Genomic DNA, 24,187 nt, shown 5'->3' on the forward strand with positions numbered 1-24,187 from the left:
TACTGTAGGTACCACCTATTAATATTAAATACCTATGTCATAATTGGCATCTTTTAAGAGATTCAGAAACCAGCACACACCTGTGCCACTAACAGTATCCTTATAATATAATCTACGTGAATGAAGGTCGACAGCGAAATGCCGTAGCACTGTAGCAGCGAAAGGTCTACGCCAGATAAGATATCAATAGCCTTAAACATCCGCGATGACTGTCATTACACCACGCTCAATACCATTAAAAGCACTCTCAAAGAATCAAAAGTTACCTTGGCCGTAAAACGTAAAATTTTATCATTTTTTTTCCTCGTATTGTTAAATCGAAGGGTGTACCAGGATTTCATAAACGTAGAGAGCTGAGTAAACCAATAGGAGCCGCTACGAGCGAGTATTGCGACGGTGGCGCCACTAACGACCGCGACCGAACGACGACGACGGGTAATTTTTTACGAGGCGCGCACAGTTAGCGATTCTCCGCTTTTCATTCATCGTCCGACTGCCGTCTGTAGTGTTGCGTATACATGTCGACGGCCGCTGAAACTGCTGAAATTACAGTATAAATGTAATTCTCTGTAAATTACAAAGCAATGTGTGGGTCAATGACTGTTGAAGGTCTCAATTTGACTGTATTTCTTGTCGTTATGATCATTAAATTGTACCTAATCTATATTTGACGAGGAATATGTAATCGTCACTAGTACTTAACTGCTGACTAATACTTATTTCTTTATTCATACCTACTGAGAAAACATTTCTCAAACTTAACTCTTTTATTTAAATACTAAAACTTATAGCTAATGCTCTGTTTCGATCCAATTTAGAAATGAGATACTTAATATAATGAGTAGGTACCTAAACGGTTCTTCAATTTTTTGTAATTTCTAAAGATCTCACCGAAGTTCTTCAATAATGGAAGATAGATCATAAAATTGCAACCAAGGAAAAACAGTATAAAATAATGAACTTATTGTATAATAGCTTCACAAGATTATTAAATAAGACGCAAAATGCTGACATAAATATCAAAGTTAAGTTAAGAAATAGCAACAATATCAGCTAATATTGGCTACAGCTCTCCCAATTAGATTACATCAGAACTGCTCTACTTATCAATAAAAGAAAATTCTCAAAGCGAGATCACGTACAAAGAAAAGTAAATAGGACTCGGAAACATTTTTCATCGATACGATCCCACATCACTAGGCTCTTCCCGATCGCTACCATCGCCTCTGACCGACATAAGTCGACCTTACTATAAAGAGAGATAACAATATACGTATCGAACGCAACAGAAAGAGACAAAAAATGTAAGTGGGTCACGGGATGAGAGGCGTCTCGGTGCTACCGCTTTTATTAAGCGCTGAAATGCTGAAAAACATGGCTCTAGGGAAATGGGTGGTTGAAAACAGAGGTCTATAAATAGATACCTAGGCTCTTTTGAGCGACAGAACTTATAATTAATTGTCCTTATTATAAAGAGGCGTCGAATTTGTCCATTTTTTTCCTCTAAAGATTTATGGCCTTAAGATAGCGTCTACGGAGCGTTGATTTATTTATAAAGGTTCTACGAAATATTAAGTTCTGCAAAATCCTGAGAATGAGATGCGTGGGTGTTCAAATTATGCTTGAACTTATTCCTGTTACTTTACCTTTACCGCGGATATTCAATTATGCATCTAATACTCTGTTTATATTTGACCTATAAACCTCGTGAAGTTATGTTTGTAACAAAATTAGCAGGTAGGTCATTACAATTTCAAAAGTGTACCCCCGCTGCTACATCGATCGGCGCGTCACGCTCACGGGCCATTTTAACGTAATTGGTTATGTTGTCGCCATAATTACAAATAATCACATTCAGGTTGATTGAATCCAAAAATATCATATCATGTTAATTAAATTAGAGGCGAGTTGTGCGGCAGCCGCCCTCGATCCCGTCGCGCGACAAACACCGACCGGGAATCAATCGGTAGCGCTCGAGCCGCTTAGTTGTGCGAGTTCCGCGCATGCGCAACCGAAGGCCGATCGATGCGGCGGGCGTTTCGTTCAGTGGTCGCGTACCCGTCGCGCAGTCCAGTGCACAATGCGTTCCCACTGACGCGGGAAACGAGCCAAGCTGTATCTCCGCGAGTACGCCGCGGAGGACGAGCGGCCGCCGTGCCGGGAGGAGTGGCGCCGGCAGGATTGGGGCGCCGGCGGCGCGCGCGGCCGCCTGCCTCAGGTGGACCGCAGCCCGTCGCGCCGCAGCCCCTACCTGACGCGAGATGACGAGCCCTCGCCGGCGCCCGACGAGCGAGGCCGCTCCGCCTCGGCCGGCGCCCACCACCGCGCGCGCCCTCGTCCCCTCCGTTACCAATCCCTCGAGCGCGACTATGACCGCTCCTACGCGCCGCCGCCCCCTCCCGAAGAGGACTACTACCGACGCGAACCACCCCCCCTCTTCCTCGGAGAGTTGCAATCTCAGAATTCCGATCTGCAAAGGGAGTTGGGAAATCTTAAGAAAGAGCTGGAATTGACTAATCAGAAACTCGGCTCCAGCATGCATAGCATAAAGACCTTCTGGAGTCCCGAGCTGAAGAAGGAGCGGGCGCTAAGAAAAGAGGAGAGCGCCAAGTACAGCCTTATAAACGACCAACTGAAACTGCTCAACCAAGAGAATCAGGTTAGTGTTGAACCTCTAGTTTGTAGCTCCCCTAACCTCTAACCGCTTGACCTCTACTTCCTGCTAGAGACGACATTTCCACCCAACCCCTACTTCCTGTTACAGAAAATCTCAAGAAGGTATAATTTTGCGTCTCTGACAGAAAAGAATATACTATGCTTGAGATATTCTTCCGGTTTGATCGCTATACATATTTCCGTCGTATCCAACCGGCTTACTGTCACCAAACTCTTTAATCTACATAACTGTCCCATTATGTAAATGCATATTTTATTCTACATTTCCTTTTTCATTTGTAACGTAAAGCTTTTCTTCTGCCCGATTTATGATGTTCTTGGGGTACTGTTACTTTTGTTTTATTAATTAAGTCGTTAATCTTTTAAACCCATTTGCTTTCCATTCTTTTCAGTTAAACCATTACCAAATTCGTTCCGAATTTAAAGCAAAAACAATGAGTCATATTTTAATATCGGGACATTGTAGAGCTTCTTTATAGTATCGTGGCGTATTCTGAATAAAATCAACAAACAGTAATTATGAGTCACGGCCTGAACCATCCGATTCGCCGCCTTGTCTACGACAGCTTTATACGCTTGCGTCACGCATGCTTCGAAGATTCTTACATTCATTTGGTGTGAGAGGTCAATGGAGCACTTCTTGTAATGCACTGTTCTACTTTATGATGTTATTCCGTCCTGTATATTTCCAGACACGTTGGCCACTTAGAGAAAGTTGGCTAATCACATTTATCTAATGAAATAGAACTAAGAACAATATTTGAGTAAACTACGCCGACGCAAAACACAAAAATGAATAGTTTTCTTTTGAAAAGAAAATCTTTTTTGCGTCTACAACAATTTCTAAGATTTAAGCTTCAATGATTTTCTATTGAATCATCAAGTTCAATATAAATCCTACGCCTTTTATTACAAAGCCTTCTCTGATCTTTAATTAAAAAGATAGAGGATTCAAGAGAAGACGAGGAAGGTTAGAATTTTATTTTGTTAGATATTTCGTATAATCAGATTCTTAGAATATTTTGTTCCTTTGTATCTCAAAGTTCCGCCGCATGGAGCAAGCAATCTTTAACGAAATCATATGCTATACTATTCTTGACATCATCTGCTAGTCACGTGTTCTTCAATGCTTAATCTGGAAAAATCTGTTCTCGTTGTTCCTATTACGCTCTAACTGCCATAAGTAGTCTTAATACCAGGCATAGAATATTCTTGTCCCATTTAATAGCCAAGTTAAGGGTCGCCACTTGTCGTGATCTCACGCATAAGTAAGTGGATTTGCGAAATTCGTTTAAGGGACTGCGACTCGAGAACAGCTTTTTCTGCTGACTGACACAATTTAGGTCGTTGGATCTTGTTTAATGAGATGAAAATGAGAAGAATACGCAAGATATTAAACACTTCATGTAGTCTTCGGCAGAGATAGCAAATTTAATTCACGAAGACGACGTTAATACAATTCGAAAATCTAAGCTTTAACTTATGTTTGGAGAAAACACGTCATTGTCATTACCCGATTCATAAATCGGTCTCGTCTGTACTTATTTGGAATATTACTAACAATCAATAAAACAAATAGTATGTAAGTCATAATAATGCAATCATCTCTGCTTTCTGCAGCCAAAACAATAGTATTATTTTCAACACATTTGTGTGCAGATTTAGACAGATTATGACAAGATAATGACGTATTTTTTCCTCAATTATCAATATCAAAAATCTAAATATCTTAGCAATCATTGTGGAATTCGTAAAATAGCAATGGGAAAGTGGTAAAGTAATATATCGTCCCAATGTTGCACGCTACACGGTCGATAGCGTGGTGCGTGGTCAAAGAAAAGTTAATTTCGGCAACGTAGCATTTTATACGAGCATGCATGAATATGAAAAATGAATGTGGATTTACTCGGATTTGCGGCTGAGTTCGTAGTCACTAGACGTACAACATGACTATTCTCTTTGTTTTATATACGTAATAACTGGGATATGGCACTAAAATATCAAAATTAATGATCGTTCATGTTAATAGAACATGCTATATAGTATTCATGTTACTCTTGTTATAGCCTAATAATATTATGAGACGAGCTTATTGTTATCTCCCAAAGAGCGTTATATGGGTGTCTTAAACTTTAGCATTTCGTTATTTAGGAATATCTTTGTGGTTAATAAGACAAATATCATTATTAAGACTTATCTATTTGTTATTATCCCTTACGCGGCTATAAATCAGTTAAATCATTGATTATGTTTTAAATCGCTTCCCTTTAAATCTGATTCGTTCTATACACAATAGCCTATTTTATAATCCACGTTACGCTTGCCGTGACCTATGATATTAGGAATTTGAACCACAAAACGTTTAATTACAAAATAAGGCGAAATTTTAATTAAGTATTCGAAAATTCATTGCTCTTTTCCAATAAGATACGCGAAGCACTTCAAACGATTAATTACCGACTTCACTTTAAGATAAGCTACAGTCGGGAAATTCAGGAAAATAAAGGAGAACTTATTTTAAAAACTTCTCAGAAAATATTCACAAAGTCTGCTACGGCTTATATTATACTTAGAAATATTAACATAAAGATCGTATTATTTCGCAAAGAATAAAAACGTTTTCTACGCGCTAGAAATTTTCTTTAAGAAGTATACTCTAAAGGATTATATCTGAAAATATTCTAGAAAAACCTAGGAATAAGTTTATTCTATGAAGAAAATACTGGTCTATCTAAGAATTATCGACTTATCAGTTTTATGAATAAAGATTTTTATCTCAAGGAAAATGTTATTTCTTTGAAAGCTTCTTCACAATATGGTTTCATTTTTTGTCGAAGATAACGAAGGTAGTAAAATAAGGATGTATGTACTTATGTTAAATTATAACAGCGAGGTTAGTTGAGTTAGGAAACCTCGAGGGTATTGTCTTATTTTCCTTCTCTTTAAGAAAATGTCCGCTATAGACTACATTTCGTTCCTTTTTTATGGTATGAAGTCTATTATAAACATATTTCGTAATTTATTGAGTTAAATAGTACGTGAACTCAAAAATTTCTCAAACTCCCAAAATCTATACGAACTGCAGCCTCATATCTAATTATTCTTAAATACGTGAATCTGATATTTGTTCCAGCTTACAAGAAATGTACGATGTCTACCATTAGATATCAAATTGTTCCACAAAGTTTGTTACTTTTCAATAAATCTCTTCTTCAAGGGAGAAATAGAGAAAATACATAAAAATAAGTACTAATTTATTCATCGTAAAACGCGTAACGTTCTACTTTAGCTATCCTAGCTGACCTCATCTAGTATCCTTTGTAAGGGTCTAGACTCTAGACACTTTCGTCTCGTGCCAAACTCCAGCCGCTGGCACGGTGTCAAAACGAGGACTTAAATCATGATAAGTAATTTTTGTTGTGCCACTTCTACGTTTGGCAAGAATCCTTAAATTTTATGAGGGCATTCCCTTGCTTTATTCACGAAGAAAAAAAAATGTGATATCGGCTGTGAAGCTTTGGCTATTTGTCAAAAAAGCTTCTTTATTAGTGTCAATGGCCTAGTAAAAGACTTCGATTTCTTAATACTGATACACCATGTACTCTATTTTATGTGAAATAAATATCTTTATCATTAACTTGTGTTTGTCCTTTTATGATAATAGAGGATGAACTGAGCAAAACATACAATAAAATTGCAGTTAAGTATAATAAACCATTATCCAAATTAATTAAATCAGATTAACAATGGATAAATGTAACAGATTTGTACGCCGGCCGCATTCATTGAGGTAGTTGTAGGTGCGAAGGCGGGAAGCAGGTCATTAATGGCCGTCCTCCACCTGCAATGCAGGAGAGATCAGATTAACGCATTGTCTATCCCCCACTATTGCGCCATTGTTATTCAGGACCCGTATTGAATAGCTCTAATTGCAAAATCTCGTTACCATAATCCACAAAGCTTGCAATACGAAAACGTGTTGGTTGTATGTAATAAAGCGAAATAGAGAGAACAGTCAGCAATTTTTGCACAATAAGAATAAAATTGCTAGCATTTCAGAATATCAAAACGTAGAACAATCTTGTTAGGATTATCTGAGAAAGTATTCCCGTGTAAGTTTTGCAAAATGTTAGTAGTACGTGTTGTTAATCTTAGAAGTGCTTCGCTCGAGACTGGAAGTGTGTAATCGTAATCACTTTTATGGCAATTTAAACTTTGACGCCATTACGGCTGTCAGTTTGGCGCGCAGCCAGCGTCCAGACTTGACAGGTGGTGTTCAGAAATCGTACTCGTGATTGTAGAGCCACACCTGTTGACTTTATTGTTAAGTATTTGAATCACTAATGAGCAATAATTTGCAGAAACTAACCACTTCTGCACATATGGATTGAAAAGGCGTAAGCGAAATTATCAAGCTCCATATTATCGGGTCCCTGTTTGCCGTCGGTGCTATTGTTTCATTACTTCCGTTAATGTTATCAGAGGTTTCGGAAACATACTCGTAGTATATAACGTTAGGGATCCTTTATCAGGACCACTGCTATCTCTGTACACGTCGGAATCATAACATTAATGGTAAAACTATTAGGAACACTATTTAACTACACATTATTATCATACCTCTACATAAATGTTTTGCTTAGTCTCAAAATTTCCATTTAAAAAAATAATTGTCTTACACGTTGGTAAATACAGGATTGTGGTCATTTTTAGTCAATATTTTTCTGCCCTTTATCAGTTATGAAAGAAACGTTAAAACTAAGTCGCCTAAAGCAATGACATATTAGTTTCAAACACTAAAGTTATAACAGTTCCCAACTTGATATGTTATGAGCGTGTGTTCACCAACCGCTGCAGAAACATATTTCTTTCAAAACTTTGCTCAAAGCCAATAGACTTTAGTATTTTTAACAACGATATTGGTTTGTAACATGCAATACGAGTATTAATCAATCATCTATTGTAAAACCTGTACAATGTGCGATCTAAATCGTTTACATAATCGACACGTTTGACGAAAGGATTATATTGATGGGCTTAATATAAAATGGATGGTTTGTTGAAAAATTTTAGGCACTGTTTAAGCAAAAAAGTAATTGCTTTTATCTTTAAAAACAGCATCAATTTTGTCCGAGAAAATCTTGTTAAATTTTCTATGAAACGACTCCATTTTACAACTTAATCGTGTTGTAACATATAGACTTACAAGGGTGCGCTAGGTTTTTAATCTACGCCTTGGATCAGCACTTAAATCACTTCCCGTTCCTGAAAAATGTGCAGTTTCCGAGGAAATAGCGCGAACTGAATTCCATATGGGCGGGGCCGCGGGCTATTTCAGGCTAAAACTCTTGTAGGTATTACCTTATTAAAATTCTGCTAGGGAATTTCTCTTGTACAACATGCTCGGGAGCACGTTGAAAGAATGCGAGGAATGTTTTATTAGATCTATATTTGAAGAGATATATTCACATTTTCCCGTCATAAACACTTGATGAACTAAGAGCCTTATATGAAGTGTTTAGACGAGTGGCGTCTGCCAGACGTGTCAATGGGCTATAACAAGTATAAGGCTATAATACTTTAGCTTAGCGATAAGAGCGTGTTGTAGTGATGTTTCTATGAAACATTATACTTGAAAATACTTGCAGTGCTCGCTCAGCTTTACGTTTTAATAATGTTCAGCGTTATTTGATATTTTATCTGCTCGATCACTTTGTTAGGATAATGGCTAGCTCGTCTGGAAATATTATTCAAGTCGCTTAGTAAATTTAAATTTCTCAGAATTCATAAGATCTTATAAATCTAATGGATTTGTATTACGTTGCTCTCATTTTTGACTGCAACAATATTAGTGAAAAAATAATCTTGAGCTTATGTATACAAACTATCGAAGTATTGACGCTACTAAATAGACGGCCGTTAATAGCCGATGAGGGTCATAAAACGTTAATTTTAGTAACATAACAACGCCATATGGTCGCCGCTGGCCATTCTCTAACATTACAACATCAATGGGAAGTGACAGGGGGATATGAATTTGGGACCACACATGCTCTAATAGAAATGGGTTAAAAGTTCTTTAGAAAGATAAGAAATTAATTTTATGTGTCAATTTTCGTCTTTACGAATGTTACGCCATGTTTAGTAATTTATTAGCTTCTGAACATTCTAATTTACGAGGCACTAAAGCCCCATTTCGCAATCGTAATTGACAAAGTACCCTTCAAACTGTATAATTCATGCCGTAGATATTATTTTTAGATTAAATAAAAACATTAGCATGAGCGTGACATTTATCTTCTGAATAAAATAAACATTCTTAACAAACCCTCAGTATTATAATGCCGTAAATAAACAAATCTGTTTCTGCTTAACGTCGAAATAAGTGAAATAATTTCGACTAAATGTATGAGGTGAGGGGTAGCCTGCGGGTAGGCAAGCAAAATAAGGTACTTTTCGTCCCAAAATTATGGACAAACCGAATTAGACGCGGGTCGAGCATGCAAAAGCTTTAATAAAGTTCCATGTTTGTCTTTTCATACCTACGTATTTAAACACTCGTAATAATGATGAATGTCAATTAAAAACTCGTATAAAAAGCATACATCGTTATGCGTGTGTAGTGTTTCAAGTTGATAAGAGCAATTGAACGGAGGCTTGACCTCCGTGAGCATTTTTATTCGCAAACGAGCGAGCGGTGGTACAATCGGCAGTTTAATTTTATGTTAACACATTTTTAAACCCTCGTTTCGTAAGAGTTCGTGTATTAAAGTCGTGTCAGTGAAATAAAAAATATGTACGACCACTCTGCTTTCATATCTGCCGGTAATATAAAATCCCGAATGAAACAATGTAAGCCTACGAGCTGCTGTATACAAAGACATTTACTTTGCCGTTACATTTATCTTTCCATTTCATCTTCTCCCGTCCAAAGTCTTAACTATTTCAATAATATGGAACTTTAATATCGAGAACTTCATTTTACTCTATAGTTTTATACACTTTTGACAGTTTGTGTAGAAGCGTGGCTTCATTAATATTCTTTTCATTGACTTCCACTACTTTCTGAGTTAGTATTTGCATTTACCAGCTTTTACTCTACATATCTATAGATTTAATAACACGATTACCTTAAAGCTTCTTAGATAAAGAACCATAGGTTTCAAATTACAACATTTAGGTACATGTATATTTAACACAAAATGGCTGACTTTGGTAACTTTGCATCGTGTACACAGTCAAAACTTTTACCATCTCGCACTAAGCCCCAACTTTTATAATTAACTTCAACTTGTTAAATGACGGTTACATTACAAAATTATGGAGGAATTTGGAGGATTAATCGGTTTCGGGTTATTGAATAACTGAATTTAATTAATATTTTAGGCAGTTTGTATTTTACCTCCTATAATATATATAACACTGTTTTTTTACCTGTTCCATATTGTCCTTTGGTAATTTAATGTTAGGGGCGTTTACCATTAGTGCTATTCAAATTTTGATATTATATTAAGCCAATTATCTTCACACTCTCCACTCCTCATTTCTAATGTGTTCTTTATCAATCGTTGTATTTCTATTATATTACAAAAGAACAGTTTGTCATTAGATTTGTTATTTGTTAGTTCATCGTATTCAACGTCTTGAACGCTATTTCCTAGAGTTTATATTCTGAACTAGAACTCATATCTTATTAGCCGGTAACCTGACATTCGCGATTATCAAATAATTAAATCTGGACAGTAGACTAAACAACAGTGGTCCGTGACGTGCAAAATTAGACGGGATTATTTCTCACGTAGTAGCATACTAGAGCGTCTAAATTAGAGTTTGTACACAAATTAGTAACAGTACCCTACTTTGAATGTCAGAAAACGAATTCTGACACCTAAATTAGCAAAGTGATCTACAAGCCAAATAATTTAGTGTGGCCCTAAAAGATTACCTTGAGTGAGCCCACATTTTTCCGCGAAATTTAATTTGGTAAAACCCTATTGAATAAAACGAATAAGCATGGTTACAAAGGAAATGTTTGGAATAATGTTGCCATAACAAACACGATTGGCTGTTGGATTGATATTTCCCACCCACTCAACGCAATTACTCATTAGGGGAAGTAGTAGTTTTGTTAAGTAGCTAGCCTGAACTCGGACATTAATCTTAGGACAGGAAGATTTCTTCACTTGTATTATGGAATAGGTATTCAGTAGTTTAGTATAATTATTGTACTTGCTGGTATAAATAACAATATACTTTTTCATGAAGAGTAAATATAACTGAGATGGAGAGCACCTTAAATTGATTACCTCATAGAGATAGATCACTATGATTACCTCGAGGTAAATAATAGTCACTCACATTAACTCATAGTTTTACCCCATATCCTAAAACCGAATAAATGTCGTATAAACGCAAACTATGAAAGTTATTGCCTAACGAAGTAGAAATTTAAACTTTAACACTAAATTCTTAGCCGCCTACAATTTGGGCCATACGCAGTGGCAAAGCGTGCAACACCGCGGCACTTAGCAATGCCTGGTATAATTGAAACGTTCCAGGCACAATCTGATATCGCTGAAGCGAAAATAGACCTTATAATTTGTGAACAAAAGTCGGTTTTTAATTGGAAAATGTGAAGCGATTTCATTGATCTCTTTATTCCGCCTTGTGGGTGGAATGTATGTTTTGAAATTAAAATTTTGGAGTTGGTATGTTTCAGGATTGTTGTTCATTTTAATATTCCTTTGTGAACAATAACGAACTTTGGGTTTAATGAGCTTGTAGGTAGTAACAACAGAAACGTGGTGTATACCGTTCCGTTGGTTATTTATTTGCATATTTGATATCGAACATTTAAAAGAAGGTATTTAACGTGGTGTATGCCGTACCGTATTTATTTTCATATTTGATATTGGGGATTCGGAGGGAGGCATTTTATTTTGGAAACTACTGGCATTTGGACAAAAATTACAATATTATTATTGCTCTATTTATTTACTTTTCTTTTTATTTCCCTATGGGAAAAACGCGAAATAGGTATTAAGTATAAATGTATTTATTGGTAAAAATAGTAATTATGCACTTGTGAGCAAATACCCTAGTTTGTCCTTTTTTTCCGTCAAACTATCTACCGCAGCGCACTGATTACTAGAGCAACATACTATGCTAACTTTATACAGATGCCGAATGCTGTTTGGCCGTAGTAAACAAACTGCCATTAAATTCCCAATCATGCAGTTTTTTCATTCCACTGCATAAAAATAAATAAAGGACACACTATGGGCGTCCATTAAACGATATTTATTATGCATATTAACACAGATTACATTGCTTATCTCCTTTATCCTGTGAAAGAAAAGTAATAGCCAATGATTCTCGTTTTTTAGCTAAGCAATAAAAGTTATGATGTTAATAATATTTTTATTGCTTGTCGTTAACTGGCCTATTCAGGCTATGTAGGTCCGCGATCGATTTAGCCACGTGGCTTAGAAGACGGTTATTGTTGTACTATGTGTTTATAAAGGTGTCGATGAGTTCATTGCATTAAGTAGGCTTTCTTTGGTAGCTACTGAAGACGTTTTTAAATCGAATAAAGAAAATGAAGTGGATTGTGATGTGTCATCATTTAGAATGGATACTGATACAAAAATCTTTACCATTTCGTTTCAAATCTTTAAAATGAAAGCTTGACTTTCAATATACAGGGTGTAAATGACAGCTAACCGAAAACTTTACTGGTAAGTTTGTGACACTGTATGCGCGAAATTTACTCCAACGATATTTCTCGGAAATGATTGGTTCCCGAGTTAGTCATTTTTGAGCGTTCAATGTATAGTTAACAACGCGATGTATCTCCGCGCATGCCTACGAGATTTCTGGCGGCGCGGCGGCGGCGCGCTGAGCGACGACATGTCGCGACGCGTCGTAGGTACATACGCGTACCACCACGTCTATGCGCTCACTAGTATGCAACGCTATCATTAGATAACAATCTTATGTATCGTTTATGGTATCGTAAGTAGGCCCGTATGTTACAATAGCTCATAGTAAAATTGTAAGTAGGTAGGTACCTACTTGGCTTACGTGAAATCAAACAATAATAGCAAAACGTAACCAATAATAAGGAATTGCTAAAACAAATTGTTATCAATGTCTATCAACACGCAAATACCTGGTGTATGGCGAGAGTTTGAGTACCTTTGGATCCGGACGTACAGGTGCAGAGCACGCCGTGCACTTCCACGTGCTTCACCATACATAACACATCAACATTTCTTCCTATTTACGAACACAACTGCACTTTGAAAACAATAACAACAAAAATAATAACAATAAAAACACTAACAACTCAAAACCGGAACAATAACAAGTAATAATAAACAGCAGTTCACACACGACACGACGAATAGGACATAACGAACGACACAGGTGAAGAGCTTCCGTCTTCCGCGAGCGAATTGCTCGAACTATCGATCAAAGAGAGCCGCCGGCGCGGGCGCCTCTCCGCTCACTCGCGCCGCCCCTCGCCCGCGCCACCCGCTCCCTCCGCGCCGTCCGCCCGCGCGCCGCCGATTTGGTGACGAGCGACGAGTTAGGCTCCCAGCGAGAGATTAGATTCAATAAAATATTGATGTGGCATTACTATTTTTACTTGTCACAGTTGTTACTGGTTGCATTGTAGTTTTATTCAAATACCAAATAACATTACAAACATTATTGATGTAAGTTTAAAAAACTTTGATATTTATAACATAAAATCAGCTTAAAGTAAATAAAATAAACACGAAACGTTTATTTAATTAAACCATAAAAAATGTAGGTACATAACAATGATAACAATCAATATCCATTAATATTCTTATCAGAGAAACTAACTTATCATAATTCATAATCCCCGGAGAATTACTTAGCATCCATTTTGTCGCATCCCATCTATGTAACATCCACGCGCGGTCGCGGCGTCACGCGTCACTACGGCCATCTACTTTTCGAGTCGCACCGCGCTTGTATGAAGTATGAATGAGCGTGTAAATATCGAATAGAATTTTGCAAGAACAAATGGAACAAAGCGACAATACATGTTAAATTGTTTATTAGAGATTTTTATAGCGCTAAAGAATATCAATAGGATTTTTTGTTGTTCTGTATGTATTTGTACGTGTAATAATAAGATATCACACATTTTAAATCTTATGAATTTACCTTTTATCGGAGAGCGGGATAATTATGTAATTTTCATTTTTAACATAGAACAAATACTAAGTAACGCTGCATACTAGTGAGTGTGAGGTTGACAGCTGTCTGCGTAATCGTGTCTGTGTGGCGTGCGTAGGTAAGCGGCGTGACGTCGACCGTCGCGGCCGCCGGCCGCCGCCGGCGCGGTGTCGTTGGCCGAACAGCTGATAGCGAATTTATACGTTGTTTTAATCCATTGCTGTTTTTTGTGAAAAACAGTAATATGACGGTTTTTTTTTTCATATTCATGTTGCATTGTGTAGTATTAACGAAATAATACCAGAAAAAATAAAAAAAACGCATAAAAAATCGGAAAAATCAAGAAAAAACCGATGAAAATTTTCAACGCCATAAGCACCAGAATCGTGTCTAAAGTCATTTTTTTTCGTTTTCGGTAGGCTGTCGTTTACACCCTGTATACCTTGTATTTTATGCGAAGCGCCCAGTTCCTGTATGACAAGATGTACGGATGTGAGTGAGGCATAGGAAGTTTGTAAGGGTCGTTACCAAGTGGCGTTGTTTAGTCTCTGCCAACTCTTATGGGGAAAAGGCGAGATATTATGTATGTATGTACCAATGTTGCTGTATATGATATCTAAAAAGTGTCAATTTTCTAAATTCATAAGCACACGTCACTTCAAACTAGATCAGACTTTAAAGTACAATACTCTCAACTATCTCTCTGAAATAAAATCTAGTTTCATTTACTTTATTCAAAATACACAAATAAGCCACCGATGTCAGCTCCAAATCGGTATATTTATCTTCTGAAACTAGTGGCACTAAAACTTCAGTATTAAAACTTTTCTCATTTATAAAACACACGAGTCTAGACTATGTACGTTTAGTTTAATAAATCCAAGTCTAGAAAAACTACTATTACGGTCTAGGTATTGCTGTAAGAGATTTTTCAAAGCATTTAATATAGAGAATTCAGATAATAATATATTTAAAGCAAAACAAGTTACAGATGAAGATGAATTTAATTTTGTTATTCAAGATGAACCTTCGAATCTTATTTTGACTTTCAAGGAGAAGAACCCAAACCTTGCTTTCGATTTTTTTGAACCACAATAACGTAGTAACAATAGCAGTTAGCATAAGCTATAAACAAACATAGAAAAGGTATTTAGGAGACCAATTTTAGCTTTCATATTATTATTACTAGTCCGTTTGTTCAACAGAGCAAATATTTACATAGGTATGCTATCATAGTTTCATACAACAGAAATTTGAAAACCAAAATGTGTTTTTTCCAACAAACAATAGTATTGTCTTCTCGTGATATATTTACTTACTCGGTCCCAGATCTTAATCTTAGAGCATCTTACACCGGTATCCTAAATCGGGAGCTGTCGATAGCTTAGAATATATTCTTCTGTGACCCAATAAAAGAGTCAAAAGTCTATTTAAGTAGATTTATTTATAACTGATCTAATTTTGTAAGTGTCGTTCACCCATTTGCTGTAAATAATGTTTTATTTTTAGCTTTGTGTTGGTATGTAGAGTAATTTGGCATGCTCTTTTACAAACAGGCAGTACAGTTTCATTTTCTTCCTTGTTATTTGAGGAGCAATTTTCTACCACTATTGACTATTGATAATAATCGAAACCATCAAATCTTGTATGTATAACACGTTTCGGAGGAGACCCTTGCCCAGCAGTGGGACAGTTACGGGTAAAAAACAATATGTCTCTGGCCGCAACAACTATTTTCTAAAGAAAATTTTAATGTAATATCAAATCCTCGCTTTAAAGTTCTGACTGTAGGAAATGCCGCTCAGGAGCTAGTAATATAATTCCTATCTAAGCTATCTTATAGAGTATTTTGTTTCAACTACGTACAGTCATGTTTGATAACAAAATATTGTGTATTATCATATCATTCATAATATCGGACACAAAAATCTACTTAAACGCTTATCAATGAAAGCGCAACCCACACAAACCGACGTAAAACATTTTTCTCTTTTTGATACGAAAAGCTAATGAACCGGCATAGCGTAGGTAGTACTTTTATCGCTAAAAATAATTTGTTAGGATTCTATTTTAATAGACTACTACTTACATTTAAATATTAACTAAATATAGTGACATGCTTTGAGTTGTCTAAAAATATCGTTTGCTTTTAAAAGTAATAAAATATCAATGAGTACAAAAAATAGAAAGACGTGGTTATATTAAAATAGGATTAGGATCTGTAAATAGAATTCCACACAATTTTTAAATAACCTTTAAATATTCGCTATATACTTTATGGTATAGCGATAAAGTACCTGTACTTTATGTCATAGCAAATGTTTAAAGGTTATTTAAAATAGTTTCAAGTGCTAACAACAGATTATCAAACCCTGGAGACACCTGACACAGCAAGACACATTATTAAGTTTTATGACTAAACTCTCTACTTATTACTGAAACGACACCCACGTATCCCTAAAGCCCAATTTCAGTGCCCTATCCACTGTCTACTTACTAAAGACAAGAATTATCTATCATTTAAATTTTTACTTCGATTTCTATAACCTATCCGCGGGTAGCAATTCCTACTGCAATCAGTTGATGATAGGTCGTTATAATCGTTAATTTAAGATAGCAGTCTGTCTGTAATCTTTGATATAATATTGAAATTGATCGTTAATAAACTGAGATTCAATTAACCATGTCAATATCGCCGCAACACTGGCCGTTATATTGTTTATGCTTGTAAAGAGGTTTTTTATAAACGTTTGTTTTGTTTAATGGAAAATGTTACGTGTTTTTCTTTTGCTTTTGGTTTTTATAGCGTGAATTCGGTTGCTGTGAGCTTAATGGGGTGTTGGAGAATTTGAATCAGATTTGTTGTTATAAGGGAGGGGTTATATTAGAGATTTTGAATCACGAGTTGAAACTGCGTGGTTACGCTCGCTTAAAGTGTAGGTATATAAAAATCATTAAAAACAAAGACTTATTTTGAAATTGTTTCTTCTCGTTTCAAGCTCTCGATCATATCTCGGGGCATAGAAAATAATTCTTACGGATGAAAGTCAAAAGGTTACGGTTAAATACGGTTCGAATACTTAACTTAATTTCTGTAAAATCGCTTAATATTTTTCTTGCTTTATATCTAGATATTGATGTCAAATATGTTGCACACAGATAGAAAATACACTCGAGTCTTTAATCACAGCTTCGAGCTTCATTTAGTTCAATTTCAACATTGCCTCTGATCAAAGTTTTTTTTTCAAATTATGATCTGTTAAAAGAGCAAATATTTCTCTCGATCTCTGAATAACGTTTTATTACTTTGGCGGCAATACTCGGACGAAACTCGGTACCAAGGAGCCTGTGATTGAGGGCTGAAGATCAACATGGATATTTTTCATCTCGACGTAATACACAGATCCCGGGGGGAAGCGGAAATCGTAGAGAAATGGAATGCGAATATCTGTGACACGGATGCTTCTATGTGCGGGTTGAGAAGCATATACAAATGTGAAAGATGGTGTATTTCTAGATATACCTACTGTTCTACTAGGATACTATGAGTCAGAAGATATAACAGATAACACTTACACTCGTTAAATTACGTCAAAGGGTTCCGGGCAACTTGAACAACTTTGACACTAGGTTGACCACTAACAAAAGTGTTTTTCTTATTATACTACAAAAAGATGTTCACTTCGCAACTATTTATCTCGCAATCGATTGTTTTTGTCTTATGTGATGGGAGGTGTTGAATCTACTAACAATCAAACTTTGCATTGCATATCAAAACAATCTAGAAGCACTTTCTCAGAACCCGGTAGATCGATAAAATCCTGATTTTCCTGCCGCTTTGGCCACATGTCCCGAAGGTTAAAGCTTACAAGAACAATCAAAGAGGCTTCCAGCTTAACACACATCGATGTTCTTATTCCTTCAACATAATATATCGTCTCTTATTCCCTTTGTTGGTAACTTAAGACCCTTTCGTTCATGCGTTAAGTAACGGACGCTAAACACAGGACAATGAATAATATATAGAGAACTTAATAGATCGGAACATTCAACTTATTGACCGCCCCGACTTTCTGTCAATAATTTATTCAAGAACATTATATTCTAAACGGCTGGTAGTTAAGTGAAAGTCAAAGACAGTTATTATTTGTATTTATTTCAAAGTACTGTAGTTACGTTTCTATAGCTACGGTATTTAGTAATTTGACTCCACGAACACGAAATAACCATCTACGGCATTTCCAGAACTCCAAAAACATATTTTCTAAATATTGTTCTGTCAATAAAATCCGTGAGAACATTTTACGGTAATTGACAACCCGTTTACATAACCATTTATGGGCACTATTAGGCGCTGCAATAAGTCTTATTTGAGTAAAGTGATGGCATTTTCAACTATAATTAAGTATAGTATAGTTAAGTATAGTATAGTTAGTCAAGTATATTGAATGAAACTAAATATACGTAAAGCAGTACCAACTATTCATGTACAACATTGCAGTAGTCTTCGCCTGTCAGCTTTGCAAACTCAACACTGTTTTTCTTGAACAGAAAAGCTTCTCTTCGTAGAACGACAATGCTTTTACTTCCATCTTGTCTCTTCTACAACTTTTTGTAGACTTACTCAGCTACTGCTAATGTTTATTGGTGTGTCATTCCATTTACTGGTTTTCCAGGGAACGTCTGGATAGTCAGAAAATTATACAGTTTTATAGATACGCAGCTTTTTACGTACATAATATCACGCCTGTTATACCCGAAGGAGTAGGCAGAAGGTGTATGAAATATACCTACGTTTCGACATGAATAATGTTAGTCCCATGTAATAGGGTGCCCAGCTTTGTAGACCCGTAAAAATCCCTAACCAAGACCTCATCAAATTCATATTTCAATCATACCCGACTGATATTGGTATAACAAATATCTATAGTTACGGCCTTACGGGAAAATAGATGTCGTATCAGATTTTATAGAGAATAATAGTTGCTGCCATACAAAAGACGGATCTTTTCCACACAAATGAACGTCACGATGTCCCAAAAATGATGGACAATGACAGATTAAGTCTTCCTTTTGTCGAGACCTGATATCGAATGCCCAACATAATTACGTCGTTAATACTACTCAGACAATACGTAATCAGAAAATAATAAAATCTTATTATATTTCATTTCCTTTTACAAGATAATGAAAAGAAAATTCGTTTTGGCAACGAGATTAATAAAGTAAAAATGTAATGTTATTTTTTATCACAGTGTAGAGAGGTTGTGAAAAAGTTATGGGGTGAGGCCCTCACATCAAACGCAGTGAAAAGACCTGCAAACTTGACAGTGTACTGTACCATTTTAAAGTAATGCGGCCTTAATTTTGAGGAAAAGTTTTTATAGTCTAAAGCATACATTTTTGAAGCATTTGTCATGCAGACTCCATTTTGCTTTTTTATAGACCTGTGAATAGATCCTAACTATGAATCGGAGGTAGTCTTGTGCTAGCGTAGAACTGATTCACATAAAAAACCAAATGATGGTGACTAAGACCCATTCTCTGGAAGTATAGCAACTGTTTTTTACGCAAAGGTATGCGATATAGATCAATTTATCTCTCAACATCTGTTTTGTCTTCTTAATAAATTAATCTTTCAATGAATGAAAACATTTCGGCCAAGACTTTGTTTGTACCAACGGTTACACAATTCTGTGTTTACATTATAACGCAGAAGTCTAATAATATTTCTGTCGTATATAAGCGACATTTTAATAAACATTTCCTGCCACATTCCATGGAGTTTGTATTACAAATTCTTTCTTTTTTGAACACGTTTAAGGTTCAGAGTGAAATGGCGAGCGTTATTTGTGTTTTTCCGCATTTGCACCTAATGTTTTGGGTTAAATATGAATAAATAATATTAAGATGAAGTGAGCTTCGTGTAGCTGACGTGGAATATATTTTTTACGATGGTTCAGAGAAAAGTTTGTTTTGTTGAACAACTTGATAAGCAGACTAGGTGAGTAGTATTGACATTGAAGACGGGGATTTTCGGCTATTGATTGCTTTTATCATGTACAATGAGCTCGTTTTCGACCAGTTATTATTATTGTTGCCTCGTGTTTTTTAATGTTTTTATGACTTGTTTAACAAATGTTTTCAAATATTTTCCAAATTGAAAAAATCAACCAAATTGTTCCAAATTTCTTTCAGCGTTCTCTATTTTAGTTTCGACTACATTGAAGTATTATACTTATTTAAAGTAAACATTACATATTGTAATGACATTTTCTATATATACCTCACAAAAATATAATTTATATTGCTTCTACAGACAAAGTTTACCTCATTATATTTGTAATAGAAACTAAACAAACTAAACATATTTGAGAACTGTGTCTACGAGATCAAATAAGCTCAGTTTTGATGAGTTCGTAGGGAGAATGTTCCACGACAGTTGCCGTGTGAAACTCTGTCTAACAACTCTGCTAATTAGCCACTCCGCAACACGAACATAGAAAACGATGTCTGTTGATATAACTAGACATATTACTCTTTCCTTAAGCTTACGGCTGAGGTGTATTATGAAATAATAACTTTTTGCTACATATTTATGTTTTTTGGTTGTGAAATTTCTCAGATACATTTTAAAATATTGTTAGCAAAGCTGGTATTTGGAGACGATATTACCCCCGGTTTCTGAGGCACATTTAGCTGTGGTTTATCATTTCAATAGCGTTTAGACTCATGTAAAAACGCATTGAATAGATAAACTACTACTAAATGTACTCAGAAACCAGGCGTTGATCTAGCCAGAGCTTTCATGCATGACTAACAATTAATGGAATTTTTTTTTCGTCTTCGATTTTTTCGTTTTAACTGTCATTTACATTTGACATTAAATATTTCTGAATATTATTATTAGCAACATTTTAAATACGCTACAGATGTTAAGAATTTTGTGACTGAATCATTGGGAATACCTAGTAATAATACTCGATAGTTGTCCGAAATCGACCTTTTCATTAAGTGCTTAAAATCATTTGAGTTTAAAATAAATGTCGACGCCACTCAAAGTCATGTAGAGTCAGTCAAGCGGTAATGCATATCCATTAACGATGTTGCTGTCCTTCTGCCATCCAAATTATTAATGTCATCCGATTATGCTTACGCAAACACGAGTTCCTGGGAAATGTTCTCTCTTTTACACAGGTTATATGTACACATTATGACCTTTTCCCTAAAGAGTAGACTGAAATATATACAACATTATATCTTTTATTATACTCATAGTCATTTTTTAGACTTCATTTTCGCTCGTTTTCATAACGATTCTTGCCTTTAATTATATCGAAAGTAGGAATTAAATGCATTCTTTACGATTAATATTTTTTCGAGTAAACGCCGAGGGAACTTAAAATTGAAGATTAAAAACTAAACCTTATAATATTACCTAAAAAGGGGCCTAGAGTTGATACCTCTCCAGCCAGCCATTCTAGTAGGAATATTGAGCAACGAGTACATATTTACCGACGAAAATCATTAAAGCCCTTCTTTACTCAAGGCGGCATTGAGCGTAAGGTAATCAAAAGGACAGAAAATACGAATAACCTCCCCAATATATTCAACGAGAGCCCCGAGTAAGCCCACTCCATCATTATGAAATGTTTACTCTGTGAGAGGACACGCCCTTACCGCTGTTATACAATTTAAACGACAATACATTACTCATTACGACAACCCATAATTTCTACGCTGAACCTATTCATTCATAGTAGAATGTTCTCACATAAGATAAAAAATGAAAACAAAAAAATATGGAAAGCGTTTGAATGGCCGGTTGCGTAACAAAAATACTATTTTCAGTGGCCCAAACCGTGAGCGGATCAATGAAGCGGCGACGCTCTCGCCATCTAGCGGCGGGTAGGGCAACGACCTCTCCGTAACCTAGTCTAGACATTCTAAAAATGTGTTCGTGTATTAATCAATGTCTCTGGAGCATCATGCTGTCCTATAACGGGCACGTGTTGAGTGTATTAATAACACTTTGATAGATGAAAATGGCAAAAGAGCAAGAAAAATGTTTAATACAACTACAGCAAACAGTTTTCTAAGTTTTTATCGTGGTTACGGTAGTTAGGTTTGTTCAACTCGAAAAACAAAACAGAAGTTTACAAATGCGCAGCTAAATTTGCGCAAATTGAACAGACACATAAATTTCTAGCAGTCCGTTTACACATTCATAAAACACAAATTTTCAGTAATAAATTGTAAAATACTGCTGCAATAACAACAGTAGTTAAGCTCACGGCATTCAATATTCACGTTCGTAACGAAAACCTTTTATAAAATTATTTGAAAGTCGCTGAAAAATAAAAGATAAAGTTATCACACGACAATATTTCGTGAGAGAATAATACCGTCGTTTTTAGATTTATGAAGCCAGGTAAACAGTAGATGTCAGGGGCTTCCACTCAAGATATACTCCGACATTTTACCGGCAAAATATTTTCTGAACTGCCACCATATTTCCTCGGGACTTGAGTAGGCCGTTCACGTGCAGGCTTTAAAGATGGCCGCGGTATTAAAGTGACAGTTGAGGCCGTTATTTTAAATTTGAAAATGTTCTGATTAAATGAATTTGGTTCAATTTGAGACAAATAATTCAGTTTTGTCATTACATTATAACAAGTATATTTAGAATACAAAGCAAACAATTTATCAAAGTGTTCTAGTCTTTGTGAGCTTATATTTAATTCAACGAAAGAGATGTCCCCGTTTAAAATAGATTGAACTCTAAGATAGAATTTCTTCGGCGAGACAAGCTGAATGCATCACAGTTGCATTTACGGAGACGTATACCAACGTATTGTTACACACGAAGTACGGGCCTCGTAAAATCGATACGGCCACGATCACTGAGTTACTAGACGGAGTTACGAGAGTGGGAGGCTGCCAACCCCCCCTCCCCTTTCCACTTCTCCCGAGCGCTGGGAATAATCAGCTGTCATTTTACGTAATTTAAATTTTATCCCACTTGTTAGCCGTTTGTAGCAACCCTTCGAATGCAAATACACACGATTGTCTCGTTTAATGCAAATGTGGTGTGACCTTGACGTAAACCTGGTTTGTATTTATGTATTCATCGATTTACATACATATGCGTTTGGTGCGAACAATTTTAAAATTCATCATGTTTACCAAGCAGTAAAGTATATGACCCAATTGTGTCATTCTTGCAAGAATGTATAAGTTTTATTACGTTCCTTTCAATAAGTCTTAAAGCTCTTATAGTTGATCATAAAGTAAGTTTGTGTCATATTTCGTAATAAAATAACAAGATTTAGGTTAATACTTTTTATTCTTTCCAAACTTTATACGTTTCTTTTACCGCTTAAAAGAAAAACGAACGTTTTAAAACCTAAGAAAATGTCTGCAAAAACCTATCGCGTACAGTGAGCGCGTCGCTTCACTAATCCCTCACCGTGACACGGTCTCCGTACGTTAGACCAACACTAACAAAACTACCCCCACCCCCTACCCCCCTACTGGGCGTTAACCCTCACCTCGACATGGCATGTGTATAATCACTAGTCACTTTACGTAATCTGAATGCTTGACGATATATGCATCGAGTAAATAAAGTGAGTGAACTCGATGCCGATATTGATGTTTGAAAAAGTGTGGGCGAAATATTTTACGAGTACTCGCTTTGGTGTGTCGTGTGTTGTAGATATGAGGGATGAAACATGAGCCTTAAGCCTTCTTAACAGACGTTTAACGTAATGTGTCATTAATCCCACAGCTTTTGTACAGACGATCTCCCTCGCTATTTACAGATTGTTGCTTTGAAAGCCTTAGGAGATGATATAATGAGTATCATGAGAACGATAGCTCATATTCGCGGCTGTGGTACTAACTTAGATTCAATTTATTCTAAAGAATAGAATGCTGGCTAATTATATCAGCTAGCAATTCTAAAAAGTTAAATAAGTAATCCATCACGTCATGTTCAGAAAGTTGCTTAGACTAGTTTGGATTGAGATATCAGATCTTTAAACCAATTTATCTGAATATTAGAAAACTTTAACTAAACGCTTCGACCCTAATTACAAAGAATACTTACCATGTTGTAGCATTATTGAAATACTCGAAGGAGTTTGTGACAAAAGTCTAGAAGATAGAACGACTGTTTCTTACGTGTATAGCGGCCATAATTTGGGCTTGACATGTTTGATTTACGTCTACTTTATCCAGTACCATAAAACCGATTCTCCACTCAGGGTAGACCTGTGAGGCTAATAACCTCCCA

At 36.0% G+C, this 24,187-nt stretch overlaps 1 protein-coding gene across 6 annotated transcripts in view; it reads left to right on the plus strand.

Annotated features, from left to right (window-relative positions):
• The first annotated feature begins 2,399 nt into the window (after positions 1 to 2,399).
• LOC142983180 (uncharacterized) overlaps positions 2,400 to 24,187 on the plus strand; it is a 70,525-nt gene continuing 48,737 nt past the window's right edge. For all 6 annotated transcript variants that reach the window (XM_076130061.1, XM_076130063.1, XM_076130062.1 and 3 more), the window contains exon 1: positions 2,400 to 2,659. In XM_076130061.1, coding sequence (XP_075986176.1) covers positions 2,537 to 2,659 — 123 coding nt within the window. In that variant the 5' untranslated portion in view covers positions 2,400 to 2,536. The remainder of the gene's footprint in view (positions 2,660 to 24,187) is intronic.

The sequence above is a fragment of the Anticarsia gemmatalis genome, chromosome 23, assembly GCF_050436995.1.
Source record: "Anticarsia gemmatalis isolate Benzon Research Colony breed Stoneville strain chromosome 23, ilAntGemm2 primary, whole genome shotgun sequence".
Taxonomy (NCBI): Eukaryota; Metazoa; Arthropoda; class Insecta; order Lepidoptera; family Erebidae; genus Anticarsia; species Anticarsia gemmatalis.